Consider the following 13,964-nt stretch of genomic DNA (forward strand, 5'->3'; position numbering starts at 1 on the left):
TCAACAGGGTGGGCCTGAGCGAGCAGATATGGCTGCTCTCAGTCCCGTCCCCAGGGGCTCTGCCTCTCTGAGTCCCAGCAACCGCTGCAAACCTCAGAGAGAAAGCTGCCTTCAAGTTCTGACCGAAGCCAGACAGTCCTGCTTCTCCCATTTGAGTCTGGGTCCCTAAAGACTCGCCCGGATCTGGAGCTCAGAGTCTGCGACTCCCTCCCGATTGAAAACGCCAACGCGCCCTCAGCCACCAGCCCGCTCTGCATGCACTCCGCACCTTAGTATTTGACTTCAGCACTGCGCCTCCTCTGAGTCTCGGTATGCATTTCTCTTTCCTCCTAGTTGTAGGACTTCCACTCAGCCAGCCTTCCTGTGGTTCTGGGTGATGTCTGTTCCATCTTTTAGTTGTTTTTTTTGAAGTGGTTGTTCGAGGCAGCAAACTCCGGCATTAACCTATGCCGCCATCTTGGTTCTCTCAGTAGTCTTCTTCTAGTCAAGTCGGTGAAATACTTTTTTGTTGTCCCAGGAAAAAGTTATTTAAAGACTATAACAGTTTAATTTTTTTTGTTAAAAAACAACAACAAACATAATACCCTGGCTGGTGTTGAGTGTAGTAGCATGCACCGAAAGGTCACCTGTTTCATTCCCAGTCAGGGCACATACCCAGGTTTCAGATTTGGTCTTCAGTCAGGATTCATGCCGAAGGCACCAGATTGATATATATATATATATATCTTCCCCTCTAAAATCATTAAAAACAAGCATAAAGTGATCATGTTACCTGCTTTTGAAAAAAAGGACAGGAAATATAAAATAAAACTGAAGATAAATACTTTGTTTTTATACTATTCCAGTTAAGGTGGTAAGAAAGAAGATAAAAGAAAATTGGAGAGTGTGGAGGTATGTAGAGGTATGGTCAGAGACAGGAGAAACTGTTAGAGAACAAGTTTAAAGAGGTTTGTACAGAGAATAACTATAGAGAATAATTGTTAGCTGGAATTTAGCTCTGTACTTTGGCCTGTGGGCTTCAGGGTGTTACAGATTATCTCCATATTTGTTTTTCTGCTTACCTTAGAGCCTTTGTGGATGTTTCTGGCAACCTCTTTCCTTAAAAATATCTGCTCTGCCTCACCCCTCTTAACTTCTCTAATGCCCTCATCCCCTCATGGCCTTTTAGTAGGCTAGATCGTGCAAGTGAAATGTTTTTTTGTAACCAGTTGTATATAAGGTTTAATTTAGATTTAAGAGTTTAGGTTGTATGATAGACTAACGTATTATTAAAAAATACATGTATCAAAGGGTAAAATAAATGTAAATATACAGCTTTACCCAATGTTTTCTTACTTGAGTTCCAGTGCTGAAAGGAAAATTTCTCTTCCAATCACCATGGTAAATCTAGCGAACAGAATTAAAATCTCTCACCCTTGAGGAAAAAAAATAATTGTTCATTACTAGGAAGATATATTGTAAAAAATTAAGTTCTGAAGTAAGTTATTGAAGTTTTAAATTAGTAAAAGGTCTCAATTGAGTAAGTTTCTGTGTTTTTGAGGAGTGTTAAAATTTATTTGTTTTTTTAAATAATCATTGGGTGTTATTTAGAAAACAAAGGATTTGTTGTGATTCAGAATTGGGTGTTGATCACCAAAATTTGTTAAATAAAGACTAATAAAATAAAGCTTTTGATGGATAAATTATTATATAAAATAACTGGCACAACAATTGAACATATAACCAGGGGATGATGTCCATCTTTGTGATATACTCCCGGAAGCATATTAATACAGTCAAGAATAGTAGGACAGTGATTGACTTTCAATATTGGGCATACTAATAAAACAGAGAATTATACTGCCTAAAGGAAAAATTTAGAGGATAATCACTATAAAACTTTCTTGAATAAAATAATAACTAGGTACATGTTTTAATAAGGAGATGTTTGTTTTGCTCTTATATGAAACCACCAAAATACATTTTTTAAATTTAGTTGTCCATTTGATGGAAACATCATAACTACCTGTAGAAAAAAAAAAGACAATTGCCTTGGTTGAAAAGAAGGATTTCAACTTTGCTCTGGATATGGTAGCATCTATCATAGATTGTATCATAGGTTCTATCATCAGTTCAAGAAGTACTTCTAGGTTAGGCTTGCACAAAATGTCAACAAAACAAAACAAAGTAACAACAACCATAGAGCTAAGTTTCTGCCTCTTTATTCTTAGTTTTTAGACACCTGATGGGTGTTATTGTTTAGTCTCTGCTTGAATTCTTTCACTAAGTAGGAGCTCAATTTCCGCAAGGCAGCCTGTTGAGCAATGTTATTAATTGTTAGAAGGTTCTTTATGTGGAAGCACAGTGTAGCTCTTTGTAATATTCCTGGTCCTAATTTTGCCTTGTAGAGCCACAAAGAGTAAGTCAGGCCTTTTACATAATTTCCCTTCAGAAATTTAAAGATTGCTACTGAACCTTTTTGGTTTTGTTTTTGGAGCCTCCTAGCTAACCATATACAGTTCTTATGAGTTAGTTTGCAATTTTCTTATCATTTATTCATTCACAATGCTGTTGAGCCTTATTATATAAATGAAGCACTAAGGGAATTAGATAAACAGGATACTAATAAACAAGATGGAGGAGTCATATAAATCAGTTCTTACAGTATTACCTGGTTAGTGTAAAAGAAGCTACAAGGATGCAGTAGTAGCACTGAAGAAGGCGTGGTTAACTTCACGGTGGAAGTTAGGGAACTCTTCTCGGAGATTAAACATGAATGCTAACTCTTACTAATGAGGGTTTGGATTGGAATGAGGCTGAGGACAGTACAAGCACATACCAGCATATGCAGAATTTATTCGTGAAATAGCACAGCACTTTTGGGACTGCACATGCTCATTAATATGACTGTCTGGAATATAGCATCTATCTGGAATATAGCATCTATCATAGATTGTGAGGTATAGTGCCAAAAACTGAGTCATAAAGGTTAAGGCTAAATTATGGAATTTGTGTGACAGAACTATAAGCAATTTGAATGGATCCCATAAGGTGTGGCAGTGCATAGGACCGTTGATGGCTTTTAAAAATATATATTTTTATTTATTTCGGAGAGGAAGGGAGAAAGATAGAAACATCAATGATGAGAGAGAATCATTGATCAGCTGCCTCCTGCACGCCCCTTACTGGGGACTGAGCCCGGAACCCAGGCATGTGCCCCGACCAGAAATAGAACTTTGACCTCCTGGTTCATAGGTCAACACTCAACCACTGAGCCACACCTGCCAGGCCCATGAATGGGTTTTTAAAGCATGGGCAACATACTTTGAATTGTGTTTTAGAACAGTCACTCTATTTTTTTAAAATGTTTGTTTGTTTGTTTGTTTTGTTAATCCTTGTTCAAGGATATTTTTCTATTGATTTTTAGGGAGAGTGAGAGAGAGGGGGAAAAACAGAAACATCAATGTGAGAGACATTGGTTGGTTGCCTCCTGCACCCACCCCGACCAAGGCTTGGGTCGGGGCAGAGCCTGCAACCAAGGTACGTGCCCTTGACTGGAATCAAACCTGGGATGCTTTGGTCTGCAGGCTGATGCTCTATCCACTGAGCAAAACCGTCTAGAGCTAGAACAGTCACTCTTGTAGCAGTGTGGCACATGATTTGGGACTTGAAAAACTGGGGCTTGGATACATGTGTGGTATTTTTTAAAAATACATATATTTTTATTGATTTCAGAGAGGAAAGGAGAAAGAGAGAGAGATAGAAACATCAATGATGAGAGAGAAATATTACTGATGAGAAAGAATCATTGATTGGCTGCCTCCTGCACACCCCTACTGGGGAGGGAGCCCGAAACCTTGACCAGAATGGAACCTGAGACCCTTCAGTCCACAGGCCGGCGCTCTATCCACTGAGCAAAACCGGCTAGGGCCATGTGTGGTATTTTTTGATTGCTTGTCAGACTCTTTATTAGAATGTAATATCTAGATAATTGATTTAAATAACATCAAATTCAGTTCGTGCCTGGAGGTATAACTAACAATGCAAATAACATGCTTATACGAGTAACCTTTTTGTAAAGCTTTAATGAAGGTAAACTTTGAATCTGATTTTTGTTTTGAGGGAAGTGCAATGATGTGAAAATGGAGAGTCACCTGAAAAATTATGTTTTGTGAGCAATTTGATGAGGGAGAAAAGAGCCAGAATGGCTGTTAGGCTGGTTGTTTTGCTGTCATGGATCAGAAAACCCTGAAAGTGTAAAATTGTGAAATCAAGTCTTTACACCCAATGCACAAGTTCTGTACATTGATTGCTTCATAAAGGTGGATGGTGGCAGTATACCCTTCAGCCATTTTTGAGGATTAAATGAGGTAAAGACAAAGTATTGGATTTCTATAATTACTTGTATGTGTATATATCTGTTCTTCTAAGATGCAAACTCCCTGGAGATGGGGAATATATCTTTTTTTTGTCTCTGCATAGAGACATAGAGCCTAATACGTAATAGGAATACAAAAAATGTATTGGATTAAACTCTTTTTTTTTTTTTTTTTTTAAGGAACTAGAATTTATATAGCCAAATGATTGGGACTTTTGAAGTTAGTCCCTTTGGAGGCTCTCTATTTGTTACTTTAATGTTGTCATTTCTCAAAGTATGTTTGGTATCTGTCTTTAGGAGATATTTCTGTAGGCATAAATGGAGTAGTATTCACACATGTGGTTAATTTTCTTCATCACTATCAGTCAGCGTCTTACCTTTATTCCCCACCTTTCTCTTAGGGTTAGAAGATCGCTTACGTCCTGGTGACTAGAATATTTTGCTCACATTTTGCATGTTGTTCATTGTTACTGTTTTTGTTCTTGTTCTAAAAGTTCTTTCCGCCCTAACCGGTTTGGCTCAGTGGATAGAGCGTTGGCCTGCAGACTGAAGGGTCCCAGTTCGATTCCGGTCAAGGGCATGTACCTTGGTTTCGGGCACATCCCCAGTAGAGGGTGTGCAGGAGGCAGCTGATCAATGTGTTGTTGGTTTTTTTGTGTGGTTTTTTTTTTTTTGTCTTACATAGTTTAGTCTTTTTTTTTTATTGCTTAAATTATTACAAAGAGTATTACATATGTCTCCTCCCCCCCCCTCCCCCCCCCACCCCTTGACATTCCCCCGGCCTCCCCTACCTCCCAGTGTCTTATGACCATTTGATCGATGTTTTTAACTCTCTATCCTTCTCCCTTCCTCTCTGTAAAAAAATCAATAAAATATATTTTAAAAAATAAAATAAAAGTTCTTTCCTATATTCTCTTTTTCTGGTGCTTTTTATCTTCCCTCTGAGTATGTTAGATACTATACTGGGCTTAGAGCAATAGATATTCTCTTAATGAAGCATTGGATAAATGGTGTAAATAGCATCCAGCACAAAATCAAGAATATTTTTGTAATTACTTTTTCTTAATTATATTTAGTTTTGTCCTCTTCCTGCAACAAAAGAATAAAAACATCTTAATCAGTAAGATATTGCCTGAAACTTATTTGCTATAACAAATAAGACATATCATAAGGTGACTTGCTGACATGAATCCAGGAGGAAGAAGAAAATAATTTATATTTTTGAACTGTTTAAATAAATATCAAGAGGCCTTTTGGCAAATGTGTATGATGAAAGAAATGGTCATGGAAGTTCTTACATCTTGATTGTTCTGTGGAGAACATGAACAAGATAAGTGTGATTAGGAAGAAAAGGATCTGTGCAAGAGACCTGGCTCAACACTAGTTAGTGGTGTGACCTTGGCAAGTGGCTCTTTGGGGGGGGGGGGGGGGGGGCACATTAACTCCTTGGAGAATTTGATGAAAGCTCTAGATAGCTGCCCAGGAAAAATGTTCATAAGCACAGTGTTTACTTCAAATTGTGCATATGGTATCAGGAGGCTTATGCACCTCCTCTAGCCCATTCATGTTGGTTTATTGATTCTTGATGAAAACCTTTGACCTGGTTACTCTCTAAAGTCCCTGGCAGCTCTAAATTACTTTTTTTTAAAGTATAACCTTAATTACTTTCAGTCTTGAAATTCTGTTTTTTCACAGAGTAAATGCTAGTGAATTCTGTTCTTTTTTAATAGTTTTTATCTATGAAAATACTTAGATTAGTTAAGCAGTGTGTATTAAATAAAAATCTGTTTGTTTTTTTTAATTTTTAGAATTTGTAATAGGGACAAAGACAAGAGCCAGAAATAGCCTGAAAAAGAAAAGAAAATTCTTAAAATTTAAAAAAGTTTAAAGTTATCTGGCAAAAAGAAAAAGTACTTTCTGTGTGTGTGTGTGTGTGTGTGTGTGTATAGTTAGCTGAAAGTCTTTTTCAAGTAAAAAATGATTGAGGTTTGGAAAGAATGTAAGTAATTTTCATGCCAGATCTTTAATCCAAAATACTCAAGGGTAGCCAAAGTACTGCATTTTAAGGCACAGTACTTAAACTTCTTTGAATTAACTGTGTAGTCAACTGTGGCATTCCATGATCACCAGATAATGTTTTCTTTTTGGCCTTCTATTATGCTTTGTGGAAACTTAGTACAAAGTCCAGGAAGTTGATGTGTTTTTAGCAGTGCAACTTCTTCTGAAACAGTTGGAAGATCAGCTCATGATTTCTAATTTTTTAAACTGATTTTACTCTTTTGATTGAAGTATGAGTTTTTCTTTCCTGTTTGGAAAAGTAAATATTTTGACCCCTTTTAAATGTACAATTCCATTTAAGTGATGTTCAGAATTTATCTAATGAATTTAAAAAGATTTTGCTAGAGCTGACATTGTTGACAGTAAAAAGTCAGCCAGTTTTCTGTAGTGTCAAATTTCAGTCTGAGAAACTATGGAATTTACATGGCTTTGTCTCATAAGTTAATAAGTGGGTTTGCCAATTCTTAAAGACCCAAGCACTGGAGATTGTGCTATGTTGGAAATCATGAGCAGAAAACTTACATGGTATAATAAAATTTGCCCCTTTAGGTTAGCTTTGGTGTAGTAGGCAAGTGGTCTGAGTCTTTTATATCATACTAGAGGCCCGGTGCATGAATTCGTGCATGGGCAGGGTCCCTCAGCCTGGCCAGCGATCAGGGCCAATCGGGGCCGATTGGGACCAGCAGGCCAGGGGGAGGGACCCGGGGAGGTTGGCTGGCTGCGGGAGGTTGGCCGTGGGAGCGCACTGACCACCAGGGGGAAGCTCCTGTATTGAGCATCTGCCCCCTGATGGTCAGTGCACATCATAGTGACCAGTCATTCCACAGTTCGGTTGATTTGCATATTAGCCTTTTATTATATAGGACTAGAGGCCCGTTGCAGGAAGATTCCTGCAAGCATAGGGCTTCCTCAGGCCTATTCCTGCAAGAACAGGGCTTCCTGAGGCCAGAGCAAAGCAGAAAAGGGAGCGAAGCCGGAGGCTCCCTCTCTTCCCCACTGCTTAGCTCCCTCCCTTCTCTGCCACCTCGGCTCCCTCCCTTCCCCGCCGCCTCGCTCCCTCCCTTCTCCGCCACTTCGCTCCCTCCCGTGCCTGCTGCCTCAGCTCCGCTCCCATCTCTGCTACCTCTGATCCATTCCCTTCTCCGCCGCTTGGCTCCCTTCTGCAGTGCTTGGCTTCCTTCTACACTGTCTTCAGTCTTCACTGGGCACCTGTGTATGCAAATTAACCATCTCTCTCTTGGGTTAATTTGCATACTCTTCTGATTGGCTGGTGGGCATAGTGAAGGTATGGTCAATTAGCATCTTTGTCTTTTATTAGTGTAGATGTAACTCTGTGTGTGGTAGAAGAAATCTTGGAAAAATGAAACAAGCCAAAACCGGTTTGGCTCAGTGGATAGAGCGTCGGCCTGCTGACTGAAAGGTCCCAGGTTCGATTCTGGTCAAGGGCATGTACCTGGGTTGCGGGCACATCCCCAGTAGGAGATGTGCAGGAGGCGGCTGATCGATGTTTCTCTCTCATCGATGTTTCTAACTCTCTATCTCTCTCCCTTCCTCTCTGTAAAAAATCAATAAAATATATTTAAAAAAAACAAAAAGAAAAATGAAACAAGACACAGATTTGCGAAGCAAATATTAACAGGTATTAACAAATAAGAGCCATTCATTCATTTATCAACCTTTACTATAAAAGTCGCTAAGAGAGAAGGTTAGGGCTTTTTTTTTTTTTCCTCTTTCTCACATCAGTTTTTTCTTGGCATGTCTCTTATTTTTTCCCTTTTTTAAGATGGATGACCATTGTCATTCCCTGCTTTCTATGTATACTGACAAAATGTGGTACAGAATGAGAAAGGAAAAACAAACTCAACTAGGAAACATTTGAAAATATTTCCTGCATTTCTGAAACAATAAGATACTTTACAACTTACAAAAACGTGACTGTTGGGTTTAGGCAAAACCATTAAATTACATCTCTCAACACTTCTGAGTTTGGAATCAATAGGAAAAAAGACATAGGACACAGACAAATGGGACCTCACAACATCAGCTTTAATACTGATGAAATCCGGATGGAAAGACATGCCTTTGGCTGCAGTGGCCTTCCTAATACTTCACCTGATTTAAATTTATCCAGTTAACACAGCAAGGCCTTTCCTGTGGGGATTGGGGACAAAGGAGTGCAGAGAAAACTACCTTAGCCTCATATTAGGAAAGCAGGACAAACTGATTTCTCTCTGCTGTTAGGCAGCAATGTCTGGCACCAAATTTCAGCTCCACAGATGGGAATGAATAGGGGGCTGAGAGAAGCTAGGGGTGTCCCTTCCTTCTGCCCCTACCCCGAAACTATAAGAATACAGAATAAGAATGACCCTTTCCTCCATCACTGCCATATAAGTCTCATTCATAGAGTCAAGCTCTATCTCTGCAACATAGAGAGAAAGAACTCTCTCATGGGTGCTTGAACACATTTGGTTTGTTTTGCTAAGAAGCTTTTAGTGTTGATTTAAATGTAAGAAATTTGAATATTTGAGGGGATAGGTAAAAGGGAAATGTGTGTGTCTGTCTTCAGTTTGAAAGGTGATGAGGAGGAACCTAGTCCCCCACATTTATTTGCATTGGAATCTCTACTTCACCAGTCCCCTGACAGTGGATAGGGGGTAAGGGATGGTGCATGAAAAGAACAGAGTATTACACATTACTGGCTTATTTATGTACCTTTTCATTGGGTTTTCCTCCTTAAAATGTAATAAAGTAGTAATTCCCATCCTAGATTAATCAGAGAAGCCCATTTAATCTGTAATATTTTATTTTTTATTAAATTTTTATTGATTGGTTTTAGAGAGGGGAGGGGGGAGAGAGAAGCATCGATTGTTGTTCCACTTATTTATCCATTCATTCCTTGATTCTTGTATGTGCCCTGACCAGGGATCGAACCCTGCAATCTTGGCACATCCAGATGACGTCTAACCAACTGAGCTACCCTGCCAGGGCCTGTAATTGGAAAAATATTTTTAAATTACTTTTTATTGCAGATGTATGCCAGTTAGCTACATTCTAAGTCATTTTTGTGGCAGGACATAAACTGAAAACCCAATCCAAAATGTCTTTGTGGCATAAGAAATTAATGTGGAACGTTATCTGATGGCCTTTCTTAGTAATTGGATACCTGTGGGCTCATATTTCTTTTATGGAAATTTCTTATAGTAACCAAAGTCTTTTAGATATGAAAATTTAAAGTATTGACTTTGTTTTGTTTTTATGATTTAATGAGAATTTAAACTTCATTCTGAACTTATTACGATTGTAATGGTGATGCATATTGGAACCAGGTTTTTATTGTGGAGGTTATTTATTTTGCTTTTTTCCCTTTATATCCTTTTCAGTAAGAGACACTTTCTTCTTAGTTATATACTCTTATGCAGTAAATTACCTTGTACATACCTTGTCCTAGAAGAAAACAATTTACGTATGCCTGTTTTATGACAGTGAAGTATCAGTAGATGCCCTTTTATTATAAATAGTAACAAATTATTACTGAAAATCACTGAATAGTATTTTCCCAAAAGATTTTTACTTAATCCTTTACATTTTCATACAGTTTCTCTTGAGCTTTGTTGTTCTCATTTCTTGGATTTTATTGTTAAGTGCATGCATGTATAGTCAATTCAAGTCACATTATAGGTGATTTTAAGCAAATATTTGCATCTTATTTAAAGCTTGTCATTTTCTCTCCAATTTATTTATCTCTCTAATATCTCTTTTGATGACTTTTCTAATATTTCTATGTAGGCAGGTATTTTTAATTGAGTCTTGTTAGTCTAATAAAAATAGAAATAGTAGAAATAATTTTATTTAAAATTATTTTGTGTTGTCTTGGGAGTAAACTTTAGAAATTATTATTAAGTAGTTCCATGGTTATCATAAAAAACATAATTCATGTAACTTTCTTGTATTTCAGAAACCTTTTTTCAAAAAGAACAAAGGAACTCAAATCAGTTGTCCATAGTGCTCCTGGTTGGAAATTATTTGGTAAAGTTCCTCCCCGAGAGAATCTTCAGAAAACTTCCAAAATTATTCAGCAGGTAAGTACTAACATAGCCATGTGTTTTGTCTTAGTTTTTCAAATATATTTTCTTGATAATTAACCATATCCTACTTTCATTTATATTTTTGTACATATAAAATTTTGGGATTATAGATATTTCTAGCAACCTTAATATATTTTTAAAACATGACACATTTTCAATTATCTTTTATGGTTGTGAAAATTCTTTAAAGTAATAGAATATTGCCCTGGCTGGCTTGGCTCAGTGGATAGAGCGTCGGCCTGTGGACTCAAGGGTCCCGGGTTCGATTCCAGTCAAGGTCACATGCCTGGGTTGCAGGCTTGATCCCCAGTAGGGGGCGTGGAGAAGGCAGCTGATCAATGATTCTCTCTCATCATTGATGTTTCCATCCCTCTCTCCCTCTCCCTTCCTCTCTGAAGTCAATAAAAATATATTTTTAAAAAAAGAATATTGATTTTGTTTCCTAGTTATTCCTTGGATAGCCTTTTGTTATCGTTGTTGTTATTGTTAGCTAACTACTCTCACCACAGATTTTGACTTCGAATTGAACACGGTAGCATTTGCCAGTGGCACAGATTTTGTGGATATAGGTAGTTGTGAACTTATGAAACAGTAAAATGAAAAACTGAGTAGAGTTTGAGGTTGAACTCTTTGATTACTTTTCTGATGTTCTATCTAAACCAAGGACTTTGTGAGATGCGTGTATATATAATCTTTTTTAGTACTTTGGAAGCTAATTCTTTTAATATCTGTATTAATATTTCTATTCTTGAGTTTTAAAGAATTTCAGATCTTAACTGACTCCTAAATTTGTGCTTCTCAGTACTAGGAGATTGATGAGACTGGAAAGCAGCAAGACTGGATCAATTTGTAGCGTTTTTAAATTAGGAGAATTTGTTGCTCGGGAGATATATAATAAATTTTCTATTTCTCTGCTTCCCAATTGTAGTTTATCAGATTCAACACAACCAGCATTATAAAAACAATGACATTAAAGCAATAATCATCATTCAAATTGGAAAAACATCTTCCTTTAAGCATTTAATAGTGTTCCTTTTATTGCTCAAAAGAAAGATTGTTCCCAAAAGTGATATAAGAAAACAATTTTTAGATCTTTAAAAACATTAGTTATAGTTAATTTTGTTTACAATTAATTAAAATGTTGAGTAGTTTAAATAGCTGCTGGAACTTAAAACTATGCTGATTCCCAAGGTGTGTACTCAGGCACCCAGGTGTTTCAGCTAGTGGGGGAACCATGGCAAATTCAGTGACACTCCATATCTATCAGATATGGTAGACTTTTAGCTTGAGGTAGTACACAATTTCAACATTAAATGCACTATATTATTTTCACATCTTTGTGAATCTAATTTTTCTGAGGTTTTGATAAAAATCAGATTATCTTGAAAAATAAGTGTGGAACAGGAAAAATGAGGGTAACAGTATCTAATTGGATTTCAAATTTTGAGAAATTGTACAGTATACAATTTCATGCTCAATTAGTAATTAATTGTGGTTATTTAGGAGTGAAATAAAACTTTTTCTTTAATTTATGTGCGTTATATTTTCAAATGGTTACTATGAGTTAGGACATTAATTCTATTAAATTGTTAGACATAACTGCTATAGTTATTAAACAGAATTAGAATTATTAGGTATTTTTGTTAGTTTGGGGAGGCTCGATGGAAAAATTACTGGGACACTGAGGGCACTGTTAACCAAGAAAATCTGGGAATCTTTGCTATTTTAGCATTTTAAGTTTTAACTTTTTTTGTAAAGTCTGAAAATCACTTCTGTCATTTTTCAGAAGACCAAGTTCGCCCTCTAGAGGCAAAACAGTGGTCTTGCTGTTGAAGGTTTTGTATTCCTCCTTTATGATAGTTTACCTTAAAAGTGCATGTGCGTACACTTCTATGTCTTTATATAAAGTAACATTCTGCAATATCTTCTCATAGGTGACTAAATTAATTACTGGGTGCATAATTACCTGCTTATTGATATTCTGTATGCCTTTAATTTGCTGTCTTTATTTTGGAAAGCCACATTATCTTTTGTATATATATTGTATGAACATTTGATGACTGGCCAGGAAAAGAACTCTTATTTTCATAGGGGAAGAAGGAGTGGAGTTGCTGTCCTCTACAGCCCCTTATCTGGCTTTTTATAGATGGTGATTTCTCCCAGCTACTACTTTTAAGTTTTGAACTTTCAGGTTGTGTGTAGGTACTAGTGTGTATTTGGTGCCTTTTTCATGGGTCTCTTTCTTTTGGGGAGGTGTGATAGATGGTGAAATTGTTCCTCTGATCCTTTCTACCCTCAAAATATGTATCTCTTTCACCATGTGATGGGACATCTTTCTGCCTCTCCCTTTCTGCTCTCTTTCCCTATTTCTGTGTGTGTCCTCTGCTCTCCATTTGTCTAACTTTGCTGTCCTCTTCCCTAAAGTTGTCATTTTCAAGAAGGGCATGATTTTCTTTCATTAATAACTAGTGGCCCAGTGCACAAATTTGTGCACATTGAAAGGAAATTAATTAGAAGAAATATTTTAATATTGCTGTTCGCCCTTTCTGTATAATAGGAGTGTCAACCAAATTCACGACAGATGACAGATCGAAACTTACCTATGTGATTGGCGCCAGTAAGAGCTTTATATGTATTGTGCATGCACGAGTCATTTTAGCCTTTTATAGATATAGAATAAACTTGCTTAATTAGACCTGCTTTCTGATTTAGCTAAACTTTTTCCAGCCCAGTGAAGCACCCCCAGCTTCTCTTTCAGGTAATTGTCAGAAACACAGCAGTGAATATCAACACAAAGTAGATTATTATTGTAGATCACACAGGGAGAACAAATGGTAAAATATTTAACTGCAGCACTGTTTGACTATATTCTTCACAGTGATTAAACCTGAAGTCATTATCAAGGTCCACCATGTCTTACTTCTTTTCAGTCAGGTCAAGTTTCTAAACTTTCTAAATCTCCATTTTCTGGCTAATGAAAAGAATATAGGATTCTACCGAGTCTCCTATCTACCTACTCCAGGACTTCTGTGAGGATGAAATGAGATGAGGCACAGGAAAACACTTCACAGACATTTGGTTCAAGTGTGAAATGTTTCCACCTGGCTATAAAGCAAGTTGTGTTCCTGGGCTGAAGAAACTGCAAGGAGGCTAGTTGTCACTAGGTAGAGGAAGCTGGGTGTTGCTACGTGGCGTCATTCCCCGGATGGACAGACACTTAACATATTAGCCTTTTACATATATAGACTAGAGGCCTGGTGCACAAAATTCGTGCCCTCAGGAGGGGTCCCTCCTGCACCCTCTTGCAGTCCGGGAGCCCTCAGGGGATGTCCAACTGACAGCTTAGGCCCGTTCCCCATGGGAAGTGGGCCCAAGCTGTCAGTTGGACATCCTTAGTGCTGCTGTGGAGGCGGGAGAGGCTCCCACCACCACTGCTGCACACGCTAGCTATGAGCCCGGCTTCT

General features: G+C 37.6%; 1 protein-coding gene across 1 annotated transcript in view; it reads left to right on the top strand.

The window, feature by feature from the left end:
* The window catches only part of TBC1D12 (TBC1 domain family member 12), a 73,052-nt gene that overhangs the window by 9,886 nt on the left and 49,202 nt on the right, over positions 1 to 13,964 (top strand). Inside the window, exon 2 of the mRNA XM_081105332.1 lies at positions 10,371 to 10,494. Within this exon, the coding sequence (XP_080961458.1) occupies positions 10,371 to 10,494 (124 nt within the window). The remainder of the gene's footprint in view (positions 1 to 10,370; positions 10,495 to 13,964) is intronic.

Source organism: Myotis nattereri, assembly GCF_964212035.1.
Source record: "Myotis nattereri genome assembly, chromosome: 13".
Lineage (NCBI taxonomy): Eukaryota > Metazoa > Chordata > Mammalia > Chiroptera > Vespertilionidae > Myotis > Myotis nattereri.